At 36.3% G+C, this 26,050-nt stretch overlaps 3 protein-coding genes and 1 non-coding gene across 6 annotated transcripts; 1 reads left to right on the forward strand and 3 right to left on the reverse strand.

The window, feature by feature from the left end:
- Window positions 1–2,317: 2,317 nt before the first annotated feature.
- LOC106409174 (plastocyanin major isoform, chloroplastic) lies at window positions 2,318–8,712 on the forward strand. 2 transcript variants are annotated; one of them, XM_022706017.2, is made up of 2 exons: window positions 2,318–7,014; window positions 7,532–8,712. In XM_022706017.2, the coding sequence occupies exon 2, from the start codon at window positions 7,998–8,000 to the stop codon at window positions 8,499–8,501; it is 504 nt and encodes a 167-aa protein (XP_022561738.1). In that variant the 5' UTR covers window positions 2,318–7,014; window positions 7,532–7,997; the 3' UTR covers window positions 8,502–8,712. The 2 variants fall into 2 exon arrangements, with proteins under 2 accessions (XP_022561738.1, XP_048619749.1); XM_048763792.1 differs by having other exon boundaries at window positions 3,555–7,014; window positions 7,525–8,712.
- Window positions 8,713–9,360: 648 nt separating this feature from the next.
- Window positions 9,361–10,961, reverse strand: LOC106409191 (uncharacterized protein At1g76070). The gene has a single exon (XM_013849864.3). It carries the CDS (start codon window positions 10,281–10,283, stop codon window positions 9,540–9,542), a length of 744 nt encoding a protein of 247 aa, XP_013705318.1. The 5' UTR covers window positions 10,284–10,961; the 3' UTR covers window positions 9,361–9,539.
- Window positions 10,962–19,621: 8,660 nt separating this feature from the next.
- LOC106410220 (V-type proton ATPase subunit B1) lies at window positions 19,622–23,720 on the reverse strand. Of its 2 annotated transcripts, none has more exons than XM_013850701.3 (15): window positions 22,966–23,720; window positions 22,731–22,821; window positions 22,514–22,569; window positions 22,341–22,439; window positions 22,199–22,258; window positions 21,992–22,103; window positions 21,694–21,902; window positions 21,312–21,440; window positions 21,088–21,225; window positions 20,798–20,948; window positions 20,635–20,717; window positions 20,489–20,536; window positions 20,343–20,396; window positions 20,170–20,253; window positions 19,622–20,079 (listed from the first exon to the last, which is right to left on the reverse strand). In XM_013850701.3, exons 2-15 carry the CDS (start codon window positions 22,780–22,782, stop codon window positions 19,894–19,896), a joined length of 1,461 nt encoding a protein of 486 aa, XP_013706155.1. In that variant the 5' UTR covers window positions 22,783–22,821; window positions 22,966–23,720; the 3' UTR covers window positions 19,622–19,893. The 2 variants fall into 2 exon arrangements, with proteins under 2 accessions (XP_013706155.1, XP_013706156.1); XM_013850702.3 differs by having other exon boundaries at window positions 22,904–23,720.
- Window positions 23,721–23,874: 154 nt separating this feature from the next.
- Window positions 23,875–23,947, reverse strand: TRNAK-CUU. Its single transcript has one exon. It is a non-coding gene; the product is annotated as a tRNA-Lys (tRNA).
- Between the last annotated feature and the right edge of the window lie 2,103 nt (window positions 23,948–26,050).

The following is a 26,050-nucleotide window of genomic DNA, read 5'->3' on the forward strand; positions in this document are numbered from 1 at the left end:
AGTAGTTACAATGATCCGCAATGACCGATTTGATTAGTAGTATGATGATATATAAAATAATCTTGTTGAAGTTGATAAAGCTGTTATAAGATCGATTTAGGGAAACTTCTTTCCTTGATAGATATTATTATCTAGTCAAGAATATGGTTTAAAAAGAAGTTGGATTTTCTTAGCCTTTCCTATTACTCAAATTTTACTCAATATAATGCTTATAATGTTCATCTATATAATTCAGTTGATGTCTGTTTGTATGGTTGGAAGCAAAAGAAAGCAGAGCAGTCAGGATTACATAAGTACATTTACGTACTACATGTTTTCTATAACCACTGTGTACTACATTTTATTGTCATTTGTACTGCTTAAAAGACCCATATATACATAAACCAGACCAGCACCAACATTAGAGAAAAAAACCGAAACTGCGACTATATGACAACCTCATCTGCATCCTTACGAAGAAGAGGAATCAGGTAAGAATCTGTGATTCTGTGCACGGTTCTTTCCTTCCCCTGTATATCTTTATTTATATATATATGTATGTATATGTAATTATGTATAAATGTACTTACACACCTACATACATATATCATAGTCATGAATGCTCATCTTGTATTTTTAATAAACTACTAGATTTTGATCCGCGCTTTGAAAGCGCAGGATAACATTTTAGTTAAATTTTCGATTTAAAAGTTAATAATTTTTCTGATCTGAATTTGAATATTTGAGTTTAAGATATTTAACTGAGAATAATTTATTTTAACATCTCATAGTGATGGACATTCGAAATTTAGGTTCATGTCACTTAGATTAATTCAGTTTTCAAGTTATTGGGATTGAGATGTTAAGACCCATTTATGAACCATAACTTTTCGAATCAGATCGATTCGGGTGATGTTGAGTTCGAGTCAGGTTTTATTTTTTCAAAAAAACCCGAAGTGAACCGAATTAGAAATAGTTTGGGTTTATTTGGGTGTTTATTTGGGTCTAAAGCCAAAAATTCCAAAATCACCAAAAAACCTGAGTTAAACCTAAAAAAATGAAAAACAGATAATTTATGTAATTTGGGGTTTTGGATATTTTTATTAAAAATTTACATTATATATATAAATTAATATTATGTTGATTTTCAGTTTGGTTTTAGCTCTTTGGGTTTAGAAAAGTAGAAATCATTCAGATTTTTGTATATTTTTATCCAGTTTTAGTTCTCGCTTTTTTGGTTTGGGTTTAATTTGTTTTTTGGATATTGGATAATATGTCCACGACTACATTCTCATTAGTTTTCTTATCTACATGTTAATATCCATCTTACTAAAACATGATCACTCATGAATTTCCTAAGAATACCTTATAATATTACTTTTGTACTATTTAATTTCGTTTAAAGGGATATTTGGTCTTTCACTAAATTATTTTTATTATTTGTAAACTGATTCAATAAAATAATTTATGGCTTAAATATCATATTTAACTTGCTATATTCAAGGGATGTACGTAACAAATGAACATTATATACTGTGAAAAACATTTTTCAGTATATACACTTTTTCATTAATAATTATTGAACATACCCAACATTAAATAGTATAGATATCTATATAATCGAACTTAATTTCATTTAACGCCATTACGGTTTTGTGGATATAGGTGCTTTGGACAACTATTTTTTTTTTTTAAAGCAATTTTTCAAAGCAATTTTTCAAAGCAATTATGTTTTACTTTTAAAAAGTAAAGCTACAGCAAAAAGTTAGAAAACGAAATATGTTAGCTTTCAAAATCAAAATTTTTACAGCTTTTATTAAGTGTTTTGAAAATAAATCGACAATAAAAAAATTAAAGCCAAAGGAAAAAACTCACACAACCTATTTTCTATAAAAAAAAAAATCTAAAGCTACATCACCAACCAATCAACCCCATAAGAGCCGGGTAATTTTATTTATAGGAAATAAAACTTGTAAAATAAGGGTATAATATTCACAAAAACGTAAGAAAAAATCAACAATTATAGCATCAATACAATTACAACAACAACTTTTTTTTACATCCCCTTGATTTTTCTAAGTATTTACAGGAGTACCACTCCTTTTTAGTTTTAGATAAATAATTAGGGAAATTAGTTGTAACTACCAAACAATCTTCTCCTATTTTCCAAATGTGAAATTTTATTTTATTAAACAAAACACTTGTAAATTATAATATTACTAGTATGCTACCCGTACTGCGTACGGAAAAAAAACATGATTCATTTCTTATGTTAAAGTTTTATTGTCTGTAGAAAAATTTATTCATGGATTCATGTTAATACTCAAATGTTTTGCAAATTTGTAGACATCAAATATATACTTGAGTTCTATTAGGATGGTATGTAATAGCATTCTCTTCTTCTTTATTTATGGAAAAAATTATTAATAACATTCTTACCAGATTTATTTGTTTTAAAATTTATTTTAATTGGTTGTAAGGTTTGTGTAGCTCTGGTTATGTTCTCTTACAATAGTTCCCGTACAATGCTTAGTATACCCAAACTATGATCTCATGTATTGTAAAACGTGACTAAATAATAAATTATATATATATATATATATATATATATATATCTGGTTATGATATATATATCAAACTACACTCGATCTTCAATTTTAACCAAAAAAGAAGAAAAGAAAAAACTCAACTTTCATCCGCACCAAAAAATTGTTCCACTTTCTTTGTATAAATACACAGCCGTCTAAACTGAATCATATTATGGAAATTCATTTCCGCGCCAACCCTGAAAATTTTTTTAGAGCAGACTGAGTGTAAGATATCAATTATGAATTTTGTTTTGAAAATATTAAAAGAATTATGTTTATAGCTTTTCTACTTTCACATCCAATTTTCAAATATGTTGATTTTGGCCATTAGAAAATTAACCAAGAAAGATATAATTGCTATTCAAGCAGGCTTTGAACAGAAACCACAAAAGAATGGTGATAGTATATGTACTATCATCATGACTTATTTTATTTTTGCCAGAAGAAACAAACAAATATCTGTAAAATAAAGTACTTGTATACCTGTAACTCTATTTTTCTTGATAGTAATTTTAGGTAGAGATTAGAGATATATTTTTTTCTCTCCACATCTTTTGAAATCTACATCAGTCAATCATTATTTGTTAGCAATGGAATACAATTTTCTTAAGTATGCAAATGCTAAACATAAATAGAAGCTTTTGAAGACTAACATAGATACAGAGAAATTTCAATATATCTCCTACTCACCTATGTCTTTGATTTACGTACGGGTTTGGAAAGGAAGAATAATCTTGAGTTTTTGAGAAAACCCTACATGTGAGCGAATGAGGTTTGATACAGAAACGCCATAGTAATAGAAAAGAGTGAGATTCATTGAGATTAAGCCAGAACAAAAAAATGATATGAATCAATAATTTATCTTGGAGAAGAAGCGTTGCATGAATCAGATAAGGAGAATATATATGATAGAATAACCGTAGTTATCCTGAGAATGTTGGATCGTGGAGGTGTCGACGGGGTGGAGTGATTTTTTTTTTTTGTCTTAGAATTGAAACACGTAAAATGCAACGTTTATACTTTTGCGTTCTTTAATTCTTTTCTGTTTTATTATTTTAATTTTTTTTATTTCTTTGATTATGTGGTAAAGTTTTATTGGTTGAGTTACTTGTGATTTAGTATATAAAGGATGTATTTTTAAATAATTGGTATATGATTACATGTATATGTGTGTCAAAAAAAAAAAAATTCAACATGTGTGACAAATATCTATGTTTGTAAATTATACCATATAGATTTTAATCTCGGGGTCTGATTGAGTGTATTTTTATTTTGGACGATTTAATTCAGAATAGTTTAAATACTTGATGGTTTATTATATACAATCATAATTTTCTTTTATTGTTGGTTAAGTATGCTATTGCAATATTTTTAATTGCGTATACACTATAACATTTACAAAAAATATTATATGAGAATCTATTATCAGAAAAACTTTTAATGTTCATAGAGATAAAAGAAACAAAACTTGGAGACAATAATATAGAAGGAATTGGCCTCAGCGATTTTGAATACAGATCATTAGTCATCAAAAATAGTTGGATTTGCAATAAATATTAGAATTACTCAAATAAGTTACTGACCTTATTGGTCCAGATTATTTGCCTCATCAGCTCTAAAATTATGGGTCAAACGATGGGTTTTGAAAATTTCTTCGATCATACACTGGTCGGTCAACAACCTTGATTCATAAAAAAAATATAGTGAGCTCTTTCAAAGAAAATAAAATGGTGGATAACAACGACAACTTGGAAATCAAGATTCTCATAAGCATGGGTAGTGAAAGTTTGTATTATGAGAAAGTTGGTTTAGCTTTCTACCTTTCCACCTGATCCGGTTGTTTATTGTACATAGTCACACTTGCATAAGTCGAAGTGGATCATCTGAAAGATGTTTAAGAGAACCAAAAAACCATCATTCAAGTCATCGATATGATTCCAATTGAACATCTGGATTTATAGAAGACCATCCGTGATAGCAGGAAAATATGTTCAAAGCTCTTTCAGTCTAGTTATAATCTAACAAATATTATGATCTTTTATTTATTTTCAGTTTACCTCATTGATAGACTAACGTTTTGCAAGTCATTACCGATGATTTACATTTTCAGTCCGATGAGGTTCTACAGGCTAATTTTCAAAAAAAGCTTCTACAGGCTTCGGCTAACTTCTGTCTGACATGCTTCAGTCTCGACCCTTCAGAGATAAAAAAAAATATTTATTATCCTCTCTTTCAAGTACAGTTTCGAGATTTATCTTTGACTGACACCTTTCTATATATTCTGAACATAATCATTTTATCCACCGACAAATAAAGGCTAGAAAAAAGATCTCTAATATCATTTGAATCTGTCAAACCTGTTCAAAAAGGTTGCCAGAAAGACCAGTATTTTTTGATAGACAACATATAAAGAAGATGGAAAAAAGATCTCTACTATCAAATAAAATTATAGTATTGATCTGGTGGAAATGGGTGGTGTAGATGGTAATATTTATACCAAAAGAGCGTGTAGATTAGCGTGGTGTCTCTAAATTCGGAATATATAATCTTTTTGAAATAATTGGTAAGTCTTAAGCTTAACTATTTATCTTTAATATTTGTCTATGATATTGTTAATATAGAATCAAATCTTTTTAAAAATTTATTTGTTTAGATTGTATGAACAGAACAGTAAGGAAAGATTTTGGGTGAAACTAGTGTTGATTTGGTAATATATATACTTTTAAGATGTGAAATATTTTTTGTTAAATAGTTCTATAAATATGGGCGAGTTAATTAATTCATAATATGACGGAAAATATTTTGTTACTCAGATTTTATTTGTATATGCTTAATGAAGAATTATCAAAAATGAATAGATTGATTTGAGATTATTATATCTCGAACAATTTTGAAATCCAAACTCATACCAAAAACCACATAGCTGAACAGACTTTAGTATTATATTGAATGTGGAGGTATAATTATGATTATAGAAAAGATAATTGTATAACAAACGATTAGACTTCTGAATTATTATATATAGACGAATGAATTTTTTTCATTTTTGGATTATTAAACTCTTTATTAAATAATAGTGATCACATAGTTTTATACCTATGAAAATATGAAAGGAGTTAAATGGCACACTCATTAAAATCATTAGAGGTGACGTATTAGTAATGTAAGATTTGATAAAACATTCCAAAAGGCATGTTCCTTTGTTTTCATCAAAGCATTCCATAAAACTATATATTAATTCATATAGCCACCGATAGGAATTTCATATACTATAATTACACATGTTTAATTAACTAAATAATTGACGAAAAATACACGGAATTAGTAAGTTCAAAAAAAATACACGGAATTAGGAGATGGTTTGTTGCGATTTCAAAACAAAAAAATAAAAGAATTTAATTGAAATTATAGCTTAAAAATAATTCAGTGGCATAGAATAGTAAATACTTCAAAACTTCCAAAGGCACCTCAAAAAAGACCCTCCAGTTTTAATAGTATTGATGGGATATGAATTTTGAACTGAAAGGGGATTTCAAAAATTCCAGACGCTAAAATTACGCTTAACTTTCACTAATTTAAGTACGAAGCAATTTCCAGACGCATATCTCAGCTAACAGTAACCTTACATATACAAATATTCTAGATAAATTTAGTTTAATTTTGAAAAATATCCTTACTTTTGGTAAAAATTGAATACTCAAATGGCTCAAATTAAATACTAAAAAACACGAAAATGTGACAAACACTATACACTCACAATGCCACGTTATAACATAGTATCTTAACCAACCAATAACAACGCATCATTAAAGATAACACCTATGTGAGTGTATTCCTTTCTATGGAGTTTGCTTTTAAAGCCATTCATTGCTCTATCTCATTCTCTATCTCTCACCTGATAAGAGCATCATTAATTAATGCAGTTTCTAAGATGAGTTTTTAAACAAAAAAAGGCATTTAAGTAAATCAAAAAGAAAAGAAATAAGGATAACTGATCTTTAATTAAGCGTTTTTGGAACCGATCGCAAAGGAGACTCTTATTACACGTGTCGGCTTTTGTGATTCTTTTTTTTTCCTTTCTTCCCCAAATCGATTTGCGATGGCCGGCGAAGATTTCCAGTCTCGCGTCGAGAGGATCTTCGGATCTCTCGCCTTCTCCCGCTACACGTCTTCTGCGCCGCCGCTGCGGCAAACGCAATGGGGCTCGGTGTGGTCTCTCTCCGGCGCAGAAGTGGAGAAGCGGGAGTGGAAGCGAGAGCAGCTCGCTTCGTACGATAGGGAAGAGATGCCTTGTGCGTCATCGTTCGACGAGATTCTGAGGCAGCAGAGGATCTCGAGCACTGATCGGAAGGAGGGTGAGGAAGGTGGTGACGAGGATTTTGGTGATGAGGATGATGATTGGAGCATCAGAGCATCCATGGGCCTTGACCGTACTCTCGATGATGAGGTATAATCAATTTTTCTTTAAATTGTTTTGGTTAGGTAACGATTGTGCAAGTTAGGAAACGCTTGAGTAAAACTAGGGAACAATTGAATTCATATGTATTCATATCATTAGCCTGGAAGATCGTTAGGTTTTGTAGTACGTGAACTTTCAACAAAATGATCTTGATATGATCCTTTGTTCACACATGAAGAATTAAAAGATTTAGACTAAGGTTCGTATCAGTTTGAATTAATTTTAATCTCCAAGAGAGTTTTAGCTTAGTGTTAAGAGAAATGGTAGCCTAAATTTTCTAATTCTTTTGCAAATTAAAAGGTTCGTATCAGTTTCCAATTGAAGGTTCTTGAATTTTCAATTTTTATTGTTAACAGTCGTAGGCTTAGTAGGAGAACATCTCGTTCTCTTTGATACTGAGCATTGTTTCTATACCTTTTGCTGTGAAACAATTTTTTTTTAATTCATAAACCACTGAAACAATTCTTCACGGCTTGAAATTTTTGCTTCTTGACGCAGGACGAAGAAGATGAGTATGATAAGGTCGCACTAGGGAAAGAGGATGGTGGTAAATGCGTGTCTATGGAAGATGCCATTTCGAGACCTTGTGGTGTGCGGATTCGGGACCCTCGTGCTAACCATGCTGCTGCAAAAATGAGGTTGAAGGAAGATGAACTCGAGGCCAACAAGTAAGGTTTTCTTGTTTATGTTTCTTCTTCTTGAGTAAGTGATCTTCTTCAATTCTTCTAAAAATTTTAATTTTTTTTTTTAAGAACTCTTAATTAAAAAACTCCCTTTGGACCACTCAAAATGAGAGTTTATTAACTAGAGTTCTTAAATCCAGTTAAATACATTTATATAATTAAATAATCATTAAGAAACCCAAGTTAGTTCATGGGATAATCATGCTCTAGAACTCACTAGTCCAACATTCAACCAAGGGATAAACCCACGAAAAAAAAAAATCACTTTAGATAAACCATATCTTCATCATGGCTTCAATAACCTCAGCCACCGTCGCAATCCCATCTTTCACCGGTCTCAAATCCACATCCTCCAAACCCTCAGCCGTCGTCAGAATCCCCACCGTGGCGTCAACATCACCGAAGCTCACCGTGAAGTCATCATTAAAAAACTTCGGAGTCGCTGCCGTAGCGGCTGCAGCTTCCATTGCTTTGGCTGGAAACGCCATGGCAATAGATGTTCTCTTGGGATCAGGAGATGGGGCGTTAGCCTTTGTTCCCAACGATTTCACTATAGCGAAAGGTGAGAAGATTGTGTTCAAGAACAATGCTGGGTTCCCACACAACGTTGTGTTCGATGAGGACGAGATCCCAAGTGGTTTTGACGCCAGCAAGATCTCGATGGACGAGCAAGATTTACTTAATGGTCCGGGAGAGACGTACGAGGTTGCTTTGACTGAGCCTGGGACTTACAGCTTTTATTGTGCGCCGCATCAGGGTGCTGGTATGGTTGGTAAAGTTACTGTTAACTAATAAAATGTGGCTGTGATGTGACAGAGAATCTCTGAGTCAGGTAGAGGGTTTTGTTTCAGTCTTACATAAGGTGTTTTGAACCGAATGGACCGTGATATGTTATATTGTGACTGGTTCTATAAATGGTATTTCTTGGTATAAATTATATGTAGATTTATGTCTCGCAAGTCTATACTCAAGAGTCAAGACCAATGAGTAATATATTTAATCATAATGTCTCAATCAGGATTTGAGTTCAGAGTAGATAGTATCCATAACATTATTTTAACTGTAAAAGTTTAAAGTGTATATTTAGTACGTACAAATTCAGTTATAAGACGAACTGCAACATGTAAGAATCCATTTATATAACAAATATTAAATTAATTTCATCATGTTTAAATCCAGAATCTGAAGCCTAGTCTTTCGTATGACTGTTTTTGGCTATCCCGATTTTGTTTAGTGGCACAAGTAACAGAAAATGTGGTTTGCTTCAACCGCCACTAAATATGCAATAAATCAAATTTTCATTATATTCGATAGTATTCACTTACAAAGTGTAGCATTGATGCAACTTTTTTTTCCGACTAAAATATTGATGCAACTTGGAAGGTTGATTATGTACTTGTGAGATTGGATGGGTTATTTAAATGGTTTGGACAAAAGCCTATCAGATGTTACATTATGTAATAGAGATATAAGTAAGATCGGGTGTTCAAAAAAAAAAAAAAGGCATAAGTAAGATCTCTACTTGGTTTATGACTTGCTTAGATAATCTTGGCTTCAACCAGTAATGTGTGAGAGTGATTCACGTGTATTCTTCAAGGCAGTAATACGTGATTAGGCCAATCAACTGTGGGGCCAATCATCAGTTTCAGAGGGAGACGAACCAATTATTGTGCCCATCTTATTAATAACGCATAAAAAACGTGTAGATATGTATTCACAAGTCGAATTATTTTGTTTGTTTGAAGTATTCAAAAAATTTAGACCTAGTACGTAGAAACGAAGTTCCGCACAAAAAAAGCAAGTACACATCGAAGTAGGAACGAAGACAAGTTAATAACTAGCTTTAACTTGAAGTGGTTTTGGTCGATCCATGGTTCTTCTCTTCCACAAATTAACTTCACTCTTCTGTCTCGAGCACAGGGCCAGAGGCGTGCTTACAGCGCATGGAATCATCGTCTCTTTGTCATCGGAAGAGTACCCTCGGCGATGATGATCGGACCGAGATTCTTCACGTTTGATCTCGGCCGTCCTATCAAATCCACCGAGAGCTTCTCTGCTGCTCGCGAATTTCTTCATTTTACCCAATGAAGGCACCGCAACCGCTTCCACCGCCGAGATCGGATGCTCACTAGCGGCGGAAACGGCCGTGTAGTTGGATTTTCTCGACCCCATTGAGAAGAGACGTTTTAGTTTCGACCAGTTTCCCTTGCCTGCTTCTTTAACAAGACAAGACGACGCCGGTTTGAGATTCTTACGTTCTCTGTTCTTCGCGTCCGGGCATTTCGACTTATTAGCGAGTTTGATCTGACCGATGCAGGAGACCTTAGGAGAAGTGGGTTCGGCGAAAACGACGGCGTTCTTGGTTCTTCTCCTAGCTCTTGAGGCCGCCGTTGGAAGCAACGGTGTTATCGGACCAGAGAAGAAAAATCCTCTGTTCACCGTCGAAGCCGTACGGTGGTGGTGGTGGTGGAAATCTCTTACCGGACTAAACGGCGCCGCACCGTGACCAATTGATAACGCTTTTTGAAGCATCTTCGAGAGTTTCGTGGGGTTGTTGTCGGATGCTTTTTCCATTTATTCACAAAGTACATGAACACGGAGATCCTTGGTTTTATATGTACTTTCTGTGTCTGAAAGTTCTCAGAAAGTGAGAGTCAAAGGATGATTATAGATAAACACAATTGAAAATGTCAAGATGATGACGTCATGGAAGGGTTTGGGTCAAAGCTGATGCTAAACCGGAGAAGATCTTAATGTTATGATACAGTTTTGACTTCAAACCGGAGAAGAAATTTATGGTTTAAAGACTTATACGGCCGACTTTGATCCGGTTTACAAAATCAAGTGCTGATTGGTTTACAGTTTTCCTTATAGCTTAGGTTGTCTTCTTATTTCGACGCGGGTTAGTTAATGGTTTGTTTGACTTTTATGGGGCTAATCTCACACGTGTTGTAATACGTCGTAGTGTATGAGAACTAATAAGCCACATGATTGTTATGCTTAAAACTGTAGTTGATTGTTTGGAATTTGTTAAAGAAACTAATTAGTACATGAACAGCTCGTTAACCGATATATTATTATATTGAAAGCGACGTGCAAAGTGAACACTTGTCCTTTTGGTTTTGGTCTTGTTATTATAACGTTCTGAAACAGTTGTCAATACAATACAACACATGTATCTACCAGTTTGTTACATTGTCATTAGTTCATGGCAAACCACAAATTTATACAGACAGTTGTATATACACATTACATTCCTTTTTGTTTGGAACTCAAGCTACTTTTTGATCGAATAGCTTTTTTTAAAAGATCTAGGTGACTTAAGGATTTTCTTTTGTATCTCTTGAGTTTTTTTTCCCCCCAACACGTTCTTTGGTTTGGTTGAGTCATGAGACTCATAACATTATCTCATATATAAACAAATATCCAAAAAAAGTTGGGGATATAAGTAATTTGGTGAACATTTCAAACAATTTAGAAACCGTATAGTTTGTGCATATTTTTCTTAGAAATTTGGAGGCCATCGCCCATAATCCAATATTTCACCGACCCTATTAATAATTTAATACCTCGTGATGCACGTAAACCAGTGTTTAGCCCAAATCAAAGTTACAAACTGATTGACAAATTGCTTGAAATGATTCTTAAAACTTTTTTTTTGACTAAATTTTTTCTTAAACTTGATCGAGGTAAAAAATGGTTCTGCTTTGATGCTTGAAAGGCTCCTTCCTACAATGGCCATGCTAATGACTATGGAGAATGTGATATTATCAGGCACGCATCCGTGATTTTCTATTCTGTGAAAGCAATGTACATCCTCTGAAGCTAACCCAGCTCCAAAGTAACGCCGGCCTAATCAAGATCATGATTCATGAAGGTATCCATCGAAGTCTCTACGTCACTAGATTTCATGATATCAATCAAGTGCCAAGCTGATAGGTTGAACTGTCTTACTTTACCTGCAAGACGATGATTTTATTGTAACTTGTAAGGATGAGGCGATTTCTTGTGGTACACGTAAGTTACCCAGTGAAAGAAAGCTAGCGATTGGAGGAGAGGGATTCCGTCAAGAGAGAGTTTTGATCGTGTTAACGCCATTAATGAGAGGTTTGATGACCTCTCTTGAGTCTTAAGTCTCTTTCAAAGCTCAGAACTCAGAGTAGCTCTGGATCTCTGGTGAGCCAGCAAAAGGTCAAACTTTACCTGAAGCGGCGACGTTTAGTGCTTCCTCTATAGATGATACCTGTTTTTTTCGTTTAATAGTCTTTTTTGTTTTTTTTGCTTAAACGTGTCATTATCGTGTTACTAGTCTTTTTTCACGTAAATCTATTGCTTCGCAATTAAAAACATTTAATGGAAAAACCAATACGACAAGTCATAATTCAAAAGAAAATTACTCATTTTATTTGAACATATCCGACTATATAAGGATATACCCATTTGGCAAAAAAGGGGTAAGGATATAACTCAATACATTAGACAGTATTCTACACGTATTATATGATGCTTGACCACGTTTTGTGGCTATGATATGTGTTACATCGATATATGTGTTACATGGATGCAGAGCTGTGCCCACCATGAAGTGAAAAAAGGCATTTGCCTAGGGCCCTTTTATAATATCAAAATTTTGGGACCCCTAATTTCTATTTTTTTTGTATTTAGTAAATATAATTAGTTAGATTTTTATCAGATTTGAGATTCATTTTTTTTTTGAAACCATTTTTTGTTATAATCTGTTTTAATTAAAATCCCAGAGACTTTAATTGTTTTTTAAAGTTATCAATTTCTAAGTTCTACCCATGCAAATTATGATGATTTGCTGAAAAAAATCACAGAAATAAAATTTGATGCAATTTTTGTTGATTTTTAAGGTCTTATCTATTATTATCTAGTTATATATATTTTGTATCATTTTCATTGAATATAAGTAAATATAAAAATATGTAAACATCTTATATAGTAACTTAGTTTTAGAGGCTTATTAAATCTTCTTAAAAGTATCATCATTTTAATAAACAATTTTAACCTTCATTTTTATGTTACTAATTTAATATTTTCCATCCCATTTTATATACTATGATAATTTAGTGAAAAATTTCAATGAACCAATATAAATTAATCAAAAAATTTGCATTCTATATTTTGTGTATCACTTTTTATTTTCTAATTTTTAATCCATATGGCAAAAATAAATTATTTTGAATTATTTCATTTTAAATATAATACTCATAAAATTATGTAAACAAAAAAAATATTATCTCGCCTCAGGCCCCTGTATCTCTTCGCACGACACTGCATGGATGAAGAAATATTGGATGATGGTAATTGCTACATTTTTGTCATTTAAGGTATATAAGTAGCTTGACCATGCCAATATCCCGAGTCCTGACTCGCAATTGTTTGGAAAAACTATTCTCTCATTATACAAATAAGCATATACGATATTAAAAAAAAAAACAAAAACAAAAACATATACGATAGTTTCTTTTTTTTTTTGAAACACATTCATATTAATAACCATAACAATAGTTAGGTGTTGGCCATTAAAGCCTCAACCATACCAAGACCCTATTTTGCTAAACCATCAGCAACAAGGTTCTTTTCTCTAGGAATCCAAACAAAAGCTATAGCTTCAAAACGAGAGGAATAGTCTAGGATGTCGGCAACAATGCCATAAATCTCCAAGGAAACTTCATTCCCATTGATTGCTTTGATTAGTTGAGCAGAGTCAGCTTCGCATCTCAGTCTCTTATGGCCCAGTATCCAGCTTTCTTTTACTGCTTGTCTCATCGCCATGGCTTCGGCAACTAGCGCTGAGCTCACCGACGAGTCTGTCGAGAAACTCGACACTCCCTCCGCTTCTCTTCTGATTGTCCAGCCGAATCCAGCCAGTTGTGAGGCAGCTCTCCACGCTGCATCGGACCGCATCAGAGCACAATTCAGCGGGATGGGAGTACAAATTGGATTCTTTTTCTGTGGCTGTACTGGTTGTTCTTGAGCATTCGTCCATTCCTTTGCCATCTGAACTGCCCTGGTAATTGTCTCCTCTTCTGATATTTGCCTATTATTAAAACACAGACTGTTTCTAGAGATCCAAATTTGCCACAAGATCCATGGTGCCAAGGGTCCCGCCGCTAATCCTGTCGGAGGAAGACAAACTTTATTGCACAAACTCACCCATACCTCCGATAAATCTATAAATCCACTCAAGTCCACTGTTGGCGTCACCGGGAGGTTTTCCCAGACCTTTTTAGCGAAAGGGCAGTGGAGGAAGAGATGATTTATAGATTCTGGAGCGTTGCAGCGCTTGCATCGGGTATCAACATTAACGTTTCTGATCGCCAGTAGCTCTCCCACCGGTATGGCATTTTGGAATACTTTCCACAAGAAGAGCTTAACTTTTGGTGAAATATTTAAATTCCAGACACTCTTATACCAGTCCATCTCAGGTTGGTCTGCTATAAGGATGTTCTCTTGCCCTCTGATTTTGATTGCAGCTTTATAGCCTGATTTGTTTGTGTATTCTCCAGTCTTAGTACCCAACCAAACTCTCTTATCTGGAGCTCCCGACAGGCTAGGCTTAATGGCGACTATCTTCTCTTTCAGATGTGGGAGCATATTCTGAATCTTGTCATCGTCCCATTCGTTGGAGCCTTGTTGGAAAAGATCAGCCACTGTCAGATTCATATCCTCTTCTCGCGCCGGACCTATTGGTCCTTCTTGTTCTGAAAGGCTTAGCCACGGCGAGTACCAGATTTTGATGGAGGCTCCGTTTCCCACCACCCATCCAATATTAGCAGCTAGTAAGTCTCTGCCTATGAGCACGCCCTGCCATCCATACGAAGAGGAAGTCTTTTTTGAGCACTCCATGAAGCTTTCTTCCATACAATACTTTCCCAGAAGGACACGGGAAAGCAAAATGTCCGGATTATTCATGATCCTCCAGCTTAACTTCCCGAGATAAGCATCATTGAAGGCTTGGAAATCTCTGAACCCTAGGCCTCCTATCTCCTTTGGCTTCGACATTTTCTCCCAAGAGGTCCATGCAATCTTTCTTTTACCTGTGTTATCTCCCCACCAGAAGCTAGTAACTTCGGATTGAATCCTTTTGCAGAGTGAAATTGGTAGTTTGAAGCAGGTCATAGCGTGTGACGGAATGGGCGAGAGTACACTTTGAAGCATCGTCATCTCCCCGCTGTTGACAAGAATCTATTTGACCAGCTGCTCCGTTTTTGTTGGATCCCTCTTTCTTCTCCCAAAGTGCTCGGGAAGTCCTAAATATTTTCAAACCCCCCCCCCTTCTTTTTGGATGTTCAGCTCATCCTTAATTCTCCGCCTCAAGTCTGTAGGTGCTCGTCGTGAAAATGTAATAGAGGATTTTTCTGCGTTTATGGACTGTCCTGATGCATTCTCGTACTGGGAGAGAATCTGCTTCAGCGACTTGATGCTTTCCTTGTTTGCTCGTAGGAAAAACATAGTGTCGTCGGCGAAGAGTAGATGGTTGACGCGAGGGCATGCTCTAGTCACCCGGATCCCTTTCAAGGATCCATCTTCGCTAGCTCTGTTACAAAGTCCCGAGAGAACTTCACTACACAAAATGAATATGTATGGTGAAAGAGGGTCTCCTTGCCGGATGCCTCTACTCGGTGTGACCCTTCCTCTAGGCGAGCCGTTAATGAGGAAGGAGTATGTAACAGTGGATACACACTGTGTTATCCAAGTGATCAGATGCTGATCAAATCCCAGTCGCTGCAGAACCAGTTCAATAAATTCCCATTCCAAGCGGTCGTATGCTTTGCTCATGTCCGTCTTTACCGCCATGGATACTCTCTTTTCCGCTCTGGATGTTTTCAGGAAATGCAAGACTTCATGTGTTATTAACACGTTATCGGCAATCGCTCGTCCCGGCACAAAGGCCGACTGGTTTTCGGATATAATGGTGGAGAGGATAGGCTGTAATCTCTTCGTAAGCAGCTTCGCAATGATCTTGTAATAAACATTACACAGCGCTATGGGACGGTAGTCAGCTACCTTTTGTGGATTGGGGATTTTTGGGATAAGCCTGATGTTGGTTTCGTTTATTCTCGGTGGTAGCACGCCTGTATCAAAGAATGTCTGAATTTCTGCGACTATGTCCGGGCCTATCGTACTCCAGTTTGAGTGGAAAAAGCTAGCGGAGAAACCATCCGGGCCCGGGGCTTTGTCCGCGTGAATTGATAGAACTGACTCATGTATCTCTAGTGCTGATGGTCTGGCTGTAAGCTTTGCGTTATCTTCATCAGATACCCTCTTTTCTAGCACCTGGTTAACGATTTGCACTCTATCTCCCTCGGTCGAAGTGAAGAGAGAGTTGTAGTACCGAACAATCACTTGGGATATTTGTTCCTCTTTATAGATCATCTTTCCCTCCTCATCCTCTAGCACTGAAAAAGAGTTCGCTCTCCTCCGGCTCTTGGACACAGCATGGAAGAATCCAGTGTTTCGATCTCCCAATTTTAACCAAAGCAGCCTGCTCCTTTGGCGCCAGTACTCTTCTTCAGATTTATATGCCACCATCAGATCCTCATTGATTTTTTTTATCAAGTCTGCATCGTTGACAGCACCAGACAGAGCTGAGTCCAGCTCTAGTCTCTTAGCCTCAATGAGGAGGCGGCTATTTCTATATTGGTTCTTGCTCCAGGCCGCAATCACAGCTCTTGTTTGAGCTATTTTATCTCTGTCTCCTCCTGGTTCGTACTATGTGGGATCGCTGGGCCCAGTCGGAGAGAGACAGGAAGTCTTTCTTGGGAATTAAGCATCTGATCATGTGAGTTTTCCTCCCTACTAACTGATTTCTGTTGGGAACTGGGACCTAATCTTTGAGTGGCTGGTACTCTCTCAGGTGTAGCATCTTCTAACGCTCTCCTTTTCCTTTCTGCACTTATACTCATAGAGGTTTTTGCCATTTGAATGGCCGTTTCTTCCATTTCACCTTGTTCCTCAGCTTGTCGGAATCTCTCTTTTCTAGCTTCTCTTTCAGTCGGGTCTGCGCTTTTTGTGTATTGTATCATATAGTCTCGCAGTTCCGCTCGAGCTTCTTAAGCATTTCATCAGGTATGTATACTGGTGTGATTTGCAGGGGAGTCCCCCTGACTGGAGCTTCTTGGTGTACCTTTGAAACACTTGAACCCGTCTCTCTGTTCTCCGGGGTTCTCCTTGACACTTCCCGGTAATAGCTTCTTGTCTGAGGTTCAGGTAGCTGTCGGAAGTTGGAGTATTCTCGAGAGGGTCGAGTGGTTCTTTCGTGCTCAACCTTTGATCTTTCTCTTGCTTGTGATGATTGGCGGAGGGAGCTTCTTTCTTGCCAGATTTTTGCTTGGTATTTTGGCTTTCGGTGATGGGCGTAGTCCCTTCCTTCTTTTGTATACCCCTTGATTGGCTAGCCTCACAATTTGTTGCTGAGAAACAGAACTCTCCTTTCCTCTGTCCACTTGCTGGGTGGTTCTGAGCGTCTCTGTTCGATTCCTTTTCTTTGTAAACTGCTGATCCCGCAATTTCATCAGCTTTCTCCTGCGCTGCTTTCTTGGCTTTTACTTCCGCTCTAGCCACCAAATATTCATTGAGCTCATGATCCAGGCGCAAGCACTTGGTGCAGTGTTTGTCTAGCCGTTCGTAGACTAATGTAGCTGATACCTCGTCTCCATTTGGGAATTCAACAATAGTGCTTTTAATCAGCGGTAGTAGTCCATCAATGTGGACTCTCATTCTTGCGGATAAGGCAGAAATCTCCACTTTTTCATATTGCCCAATGTTCCCTCCAATGCATTTTATAGTAGGTTCCGTCCACAAGTGCACTGGTAAGCCTTGGACTTTTATCCAGAATGGTATTAGAGAGGGAAATCTGGGGGAAGTTGTAGGTTCCCACCGTTGTAAAATCACCATCCATCTAGCATAATGGTAAGGGCGTTGATCCAGGACTGTTAGCAGGTCCGATTCGAGTTCAAACTGGAATTGAAATAAGCCATTGCCCAGGTCTGAGCCTACAGGTTTGAACTCTGTTTTCCAATGCTCAGTAAAGAAAGGGATCAAAGACCACACTTTCTGCGCTGACTTGTTAGTTACTCATCCGATGAGAGTGAGTGAGTGTTTGCGGAGCAAATCCGAGTTGTCCGGGAGTGGAACCTTTACACGAGTAGCGCGCGCCGGTTCTTGATGCTCCCAGTCAAGCCCTTTTCCTTTTTCAGCTGAAGAGAGCCTGCGGTGAGCCATGTCTGAGCTTGTGTTGGTTGTGGTCGATTAATTTCGTGATAGTCAGAGGATTCAGTGTCACCGGTAAGACTTAAAACTTTTCTGTTGCTTAAGGGAGTCCCCCGAAGTCAACCGAGAATAAGATCTGACAAAAAGTTTTTCCACTTCTCTTGGTAGCTTGCTTGTAACTGAATTGGGAGTGAAGTGTGCAGAAATCCTGAAGAAACCAAGCAGCTCCGTGGATCGGGATTTCCCAGTAGAGATTTATACTCTTATGCTTAGGAGGGTGGAGAGTCAAAAACCATTTGTCTCCTTTGAAGCGAGCCGGTTCTGGTTGTGTGAGTAAAGAAGCCCCGATAGACCGTTATCCTTCAGGTTGTTATCATCGTACGTCGGCCGAGAGGTGAGGCGGCGGTCCCTCCGACTAAGTCGGGGGAAGAACCCGGTGTGTAATTCTGCAGTGCTGTTTACCGACCGGTAGATACTTCCAGAAAAGGGAACAATTCGAAAATACTGTTTTAAACTCCCTGGGTACGATAGTTTCAAACCTAGCTTATTGGTTACAGAAAATCAAAGTCTTAATATGATTTATAATGACAAATGATTTAGGAATACGACTAATTAAAACAAACGACTCTTTCTAAAGTTTAAATCTTCTCTAATCTGCGATCCTAATCCGATCTAGCTTTGGAAATTTTCACATTTACATTCCAGAGATAAATACTAACAACACACGCGGCTTATGCTATCTTCTCTATATCTAAGTCCTAATCCAACATTTATTTCATAGTTGTATATAATTATAGATATAGATAAACACATAACCCTTGTTGTTTATATTTATATATTACTCGAAAACCTCATAAAAACAGATATTAATCACTGGGTTCTTATCAAATATTGCCGTCGGCGCCAGCGCCAGCGCCGGCAAAGAGAGGGAGACGGAGGATCAGCAGGTGTCGTTAAAGACTCTGATTCCGTTCCGTTATCCAGCTGGGACCAAGACGCCTCCGTTCGAGCATATGTCTAAGTCGTTACAACGGCGTTACGTCAAGGTTAAAGAGCCTCTCTTTGATCCAGTGACATCCAAGCGTATTTATTGGCGGGAAGAGCCTTTTGATGTCAACGGCAAAGATGACGATCACGACCACGATCATGGATGTTTGTTCTTCTTGAAGGTAAGCACTCGAAGAATGGTCGATAAATGGTTTGGTCCTCTTCTTGGATTGCCCAAAACTGAAGATTTTAATTACTGAAATACTTTTTCTTAAAGGTTGAAACACAAACATGAGTTTCATTCTGGTTTGGGACTGACATTGTGAGAGTGCTATAATGAGTTTTTTTATACGAGTCTTTGATTGTATTATCAATAATTATCTTGATATGTTTTTTCGAATACGAAGAGTATGCACGTCTAAAGATTGTGGAGAACATAAAGTCTACAAAACAAAAGATTGTGGACAGCATTATTTCTTGTTAACGGTTTCAATTTTGTGTTCCAGGCCCGCATATTCATATTATGACACTATCAAATAAAAATTGTCTTTATATAAAAGCTGGACTGTTATATTCATACAAATTATCAAAGGGACGGGACCATTCATGATTTGGGTTCGTATAATAGTTTCTCTATCTTACAACCAGAGAACTCACCAAATACAAGCTATGGCACAAATGTATAATAAGAGTGTTCAAGGAATAGATTATTACACGAGAAATACATGGTTCACCAGTTTGGAAGACAAAAACACAACAAGGCTTATAAATAGCGTTTGTGTTACTAGGCTTTTCCTACACAAAGCCTTTATTATACAAATGAAAAACAAAAGAATAATCCCAAATCACAATTCTCTGAGTTTTTTTTCACGCAATCTTGTTTTTTCTTCTCGGGACATAATTTAAGTTCCAAACTTCCAAATAAGAATGGAGCAACATAGAGGTTGCTTAAGAAGGCTTAGCTTGTGGAGTCGCGGCTGTAGAATTGATCAAGTGTTTTGGCAGGAATACGGTGAAGAAGCTCACGAGGGAAGATACGGAGCAGTGTCCATGCCAAGTCAAGTGACTGGAAGATGTTTCTTGTATCGTATGCTCCTTGCATCACAAACTTCCTCTCAAATTTGTCCAGAAACTCTAAATACAGCTGCATAACCACACCACAAGAAGCTGAGTTAATTATTGTTGTGAGTATTTGATATGAACATGATGTATGTGATTAAGTAGAGAAAGGTACCAGATCTTCAGAAGAAAGAGCTTCTTCTCCAACTACAGCTTTCATGGCTTGAACATCCTTCCCGATGGCATAGTTTGCGTATAGCTGAAAATTAACACAGGACACTGTGAATTGGGTTTGATGATACTAAATGAACATGCTTTGGAAGAGTAAAGATCCTATAAATAGCTAACCTGGTTGGACACATCAGAATGGTCACGGCGAGTCATTCCCTCACCAATAGCACTCTGCAGAATTGAACGTTGCTCAAGTTATATAAATCATAGTATCTTTCGATCCATGTGAATCCATAAGGGTATAAATCGAATGGCTTGGTTACCTTCATTAATCGAGAAAGTGATGGAAGCACGTTGATGGGTGGATATATCTGTTGTAAGAAAGAGCCAGAAAAAATCAGAGATCATCGTACATGGATGAGAAACTTCTTTTATTACAGATATGCAAAATTAATGAAGTATATCGCACCTGTCTGTTGTGAAGTTGCCTGTCAATATATATCTGACCCTCAGTAATGTAACCAGTAAGATCCGGAGTAGGGTGAGTGATGTCTGAGTATTACAAACAAGAGATATTATGAGCTTTGTTCAATCAGAAAGAAGAGAATCCAAGAATGATATTAAATTTTTACCATCATTGGGCATAGTCAGGATAGGGATTTGGGTAATGGAACCCTTTCTTCCTTCAATACGCCCTGCACGCTCATAAATAGTTGCAAGATCTGTATACATATAACCTGGATATCCACGTCTTCCAGGTACTTCTTCTCGAGCAGCAGAGACCTACAGTCATCAAAATACTTGAGAATTCGTGCTGTTGTCAAAAATAAAATGTAACATCATGCTGGTTGGGGTTTTCGAAATCCTAAATCGAGTTATGTATTATGGGACAAAACACAGAAACCAATGAAAGACGTTTTACCTCACGAAGAGCATCTGCATAGGAACTCATGTCTGTCAATATAACCAGCACATGCTTCCCACATTCATAAGCTAAATACTCAGCGGTTGTAAGGGCAATTCGAGGAGTGATAATTCTCTCGATGGTTGGGTCATTTGCCTGTTGGAGTGGAATGCATACTAAATGTCAACACATCATCAACATAATATATTAGTACTATCAACGAAGTCAAGACGCATAGTTACCAGGTTCAGGAAAAGAGTAACTCTTTCCATTGATCCATTTTCTTCAAAATCACGCTTGAAGAACTGAGCCGTCTCCATGTTTACACCCATAGCTGCAAAAACAATTGCAAAGTTGTCCTCTCCATGGTCCTGGAAACCACACAAGGGAATAAATCGAAGGTACTGAAAGTACGAAGTAAAATACTCAATTGTCAAAGAAGTTGGGTATAATTAAAATGTCAATGGCATTACAAAATATAGCCCTTCATATCTCACACGGATTCTTTGAGATGCTTAAATCCTTCTTAGAAAGTGAATGTGTGCACAGACACACTTACACTTCAGCAAGATCCTTAAAAGATAAAAAAGTACTTTACTGGTGGTGAGTAGGGCAAATGATTACCTCAATTGGGTTCTCAGTCTTTTCCAACCGCTTAACAAGACCAGCCTGACGACAAATTTGAGCAGCGATTTCGTTATGAGGTAGACCAGCAGCAGAGAAAAGAGGAATCTTCTGTCCACGAGCGATTGAGTTCATGACATCAATGGTAGAAATCCCTGTTTGTATCATCTCTTCAGGGTAGGTTCTCTCACTGGGGTTGATTGAACTTCCTATACACATTATTCACCAACACAATTAAAACAACAGGAACATTTTTTGTTTGCTTGAGAGACCACACAATGGGGCAACCTACACTCACCAGAGATATCAAGGTATGCCTCTGGCAAAATAGGAGGACCATTATCAATTGGCTTCCCAGAGCCGTTAAATATGCGTCCAAGCATGTCTTGTGATACAGGTGTTTTCAAAACCTGAAACACATACCATTGAACTAAAAGATTAAACAAGAAAACTGTAGTAGTTCTCGGAAAGCTGCCAACTTGTAACCAATCAACTTAGTACATACCTCTCCTGTGAACTGAACGGTGGTAAATTTGTTGTCAATTCCAGATGTTCCTTCAAAAACCTGAAAACCATTAGATTGAGTAGAGCCTGTGCATATACTGCATTGTACACCTCGAGAGAGTAAGACGAAAAAGATCATAAACCTGGACAACAGCTTTCTCCCCATCAACTTCCAAGACCTGACCACGTCTCATAGATCCATCACCTAAGCGAATATTAACAATCTCCTGGTACTTTGGCCCCTGGTATATTTCACAAAAACAGTTAAGTGAGTTTTATTTGATGGCAAAGCTTCTTGCTAACAACGTATATATACCTTCACTTTCTCAAGAATGACTAAAGGTCCAGCAACCCCTGAGACAGTTCTGTATTCTACACAAATTCAAAGATTCTCAAATTACAAAGATAATACTCTACAGAAAAGGGTTGACTACACACAAATCGATACAAAGCGGAACAATCACATGAAATCCACAAAGTACAAGGACTAAAACGCAACACCAATATGAAGGATCCATGATCGGGTGACTTACCCATTCCGATCTCGAGAGCTCCTTCATCCATGTCGATACCAGCCGCTCCCATTGTCACAGATCAATATCAAATCAAACAGCTCCACGAATCCTGGAAAGAGAGAAAAAAAAAAAGAAGTTACAATCGCGATGTCGAAATGAAACTAAATCGATTGAATGAGATCCAATCGTACGACTCGATCCGAAGATGATGAGACGGAGATCGAAGAAAGATCTGATGAAGCAAATCACGTACCTGGAACGAATGGAGAGAGCGAGTTGTGTGATTGAACTATGATGATTCTGTGGCTCTATGTGAAAACGTGGTTGGAGTTAGGCCTGGGCATCGGGTATCGGTTCGGTTCGGTTCGGGTATTTCGGGTTTTGGGTAGTTCGGATAGGGGCTAGAGGATCCATTTAGTATTTGACCTATTTTTGGTTCGGTTCGGTTCGGATAGTTTCGGGTTCGGTTCGGTTCGGATAGTAAATGTAAGAACCGAAAAATATCCGGAAAAAATTTGGTTCTCATTTGGATCCGGTTCGGGTTCGGATAGTTCGGATAATTTGGATAAAATATCGGTTATTTATGGTAAAATATCAAATAATTAGGATGATTTAGATAAAAAATTTAGATATTTCGGATTACTTTGGATATTTCGGATAAAACTATCTGGATAGTTTCGGATACTTTCGGTTAGTTTGGATACTTTATAATAATTTAGTTATCATCTACTATTTTCAGATACTTCTAATAGAATTTTAAATTAAAAATATATATTTAGTGATGTTATATGTATATATAATTAATATTTTTATATATTCGGGTATCCGTTCGGTTCTTGGTTCGGTTCCGGTTCGTTCGGTTATTTTGGATATAAAAATATAGGAACCGTTCGGATATTTGAGGGTATTAGTCCGGTTTTGGTTTTGGGTATTTCGGTTCGATTCTTCGGTTCCGGTTATTTTGCCCAGACCTAGTTGGACTATATCTAACTGACATCTAATTATTTGAGTATTATTATTATTTTATTTTCCTGCAAATCTAAAAATTATTATTTTTCCACCGAAAAGTTTTTTTTTTTTGTTTGATCAACCACCGAAAAGTTTTCTTCCGTTTTGGGGAGATATTTCTAAAAATTTCTCTACGGGAAAAACAAAATAACAGCGCCCACCGTGGGGCTCGAACCCACGACCACAAGGTTAAGAGCCTTGCGCTCTACCAACTGAGCTAGACGGGCTTGTTGTTACAATTTTACACTGTTATCCTTTTATCTAGTATAACAGGCAGCCTACACATAGTAAGTGTGTTTACCAAGCGAGGCTCATAACGCTTATTTGTATATACTAGTTTTACTCCCGTGCCAACGGACAGATCAAATTCATTTTAGTTATTTTTATCATAATTTAAAATTAAAGTAGATTAGTGTTTTTACACATTTTATAAACATGAATAATATTGAAGCAAATCGTTTGGAAACTGTTTTACAGAATTACTGATGTTTTTAAAATAGACGTGCTGATATATGTTTGTAAGTATTTTATGTCAAGTTTATTTTTGCATTTTATATAGTATTATTTTCTCATGTCTATTTTTGGGTCATTATTTTACATTTCCTCTTTTTCAGTGATGCTCTATTTGCTTTTGCATTTTTAATGAGAGAAACTACAAATTTGACAACACTACATAAGAATAACAAAATCAAAAAAAAATTCTGAACCAAAAGTAAAGAAAAATATTTCACCACGTTTTTTAAGATCTTAAGTACACAAAAATATGGAAGACTAACCTGCTGAGGTTAGGTCTTCATCTAAATAGTAGACATGGTTCTTCTCGTTTCCCTTATCACCCGAATCTCTTAGACCCATTTGTTGCTTCCTAATTATTAGTGACATTTTTTTTTCTTCTTAGTGCTTCTCAAGTTTTTAGGGCTCTCTAAGTGTGATTTAAAGTAAGCCTCTTACCCTCCTCTGAATTATAACACCAGCAAATTGAGAATTAGTTAAGTCCGATATCTAAAATAACAAAAGGAAAGAAATATAGTATCACTGTATCAATAACATTTTTTATCTGAAATGCTAAAATGGATGAAAAAGCTAGGTACATACTTTCAAAAGTAAAACCACGGAAGCAAATTTGTAAAATAGCCATTTTATATATAACAGAGTTGAAGATGAGTATTGTCTTATTGATACCTTTGTTGCTGATAAAGCTTTCATCTCCCATTCTTTATTGAAAAGTTAAGCTTTGAAGCATGCGCACACAGGGCAGAGCCATTTACAACTTAAAATATGTGAAACAAAAAAAATTAAAAGATTATTAATTTAGAATAAGAACAAACTAACGAACCACGGCCAGTGATGGAGCTTTTAATCATAAACCTATATGGATATTTTGCTTTCATCAAAGATCTAGAGAATATGAAAACATGGAAAAGCAGAAAGAGAGATGAAAGGAGAAAAATATATTAATAGAGAGTAAAACTAATAGGTCAACATTATATAAATAATAAAACAGTTTTTAATCGTGATTTCTAGTTTTGAACGTGGGAGTGATATCTGAGGAAATTCAGGGATTTTTAGTTATTTAGAATTTCAGAAATTAAGATCAAAACTAACTTTCTGTCGACATTTTTATTTTTTATTTTTTTTTGTAAAATTTTGTCACATGTCAAATTTTGATTTGGCAGACTACTTGAGCTTTAATATATAGAAGATAGACATTATGAAATAAATTGCTGAAAGCATCATGCACTACATGTCTATATCTTCTGCAGGTTGACCATTCATAAGCTTCTAATGAACCTATAACGAATAGTACTATAGAAACCAAATTTACGATGATCAACAATCTTCAAAAATCAGTTTGCAAAAAAAAAAACAATCTTCAAAAATGTCACCAGAAATCTACAGAAGAACATATACCATCTTTAAATTAATGAACCTATTTGTATCTTTATCGAAGATATCTTTACCTGCGTAAACCGATATTAATTTAGTCATTGACAATCGCCGCTTATCCTAAAATTCTATATGACTGAAGAGGTGTACATTCTGATCTGTTGCTAGTTTCTCGTTGTATCCGCATAACATATGCCTCGCTCTCTCTTGCTCCTCCACATATGACCAGTGGTGGCAAGCATAATTTCTTATAGGGGTCATTTAATAAAATAATTATAATAATAATACTAAGCAAAAGTTTTAAATGGGTCAATGAAGAGGTTAGAACATGTGACATGGGGGTCAAAGTAAAAAGAAACAGTGTACCTAAGCTAAATTCATTTTGTTTGTAAAATTCATAGGGGTCAACTGACCCCCTCAATACTACACTGCATATGACAGAG

The sequence above is a fragment of the Brassica napus genome, chromosome C7 (assembly GCF_020379485.1).
Source record: "Brassica napus cultivar Da-Ae chromosome C7, Da-Ae, whole genome shotgun sequence".
Taxonomy (NCBI): Eukaryota; Viridiplantae; Streptophyta; class Magnoliopsida; order Brassicales; family Brassicaceae; genus Brassica; species Brassica napus.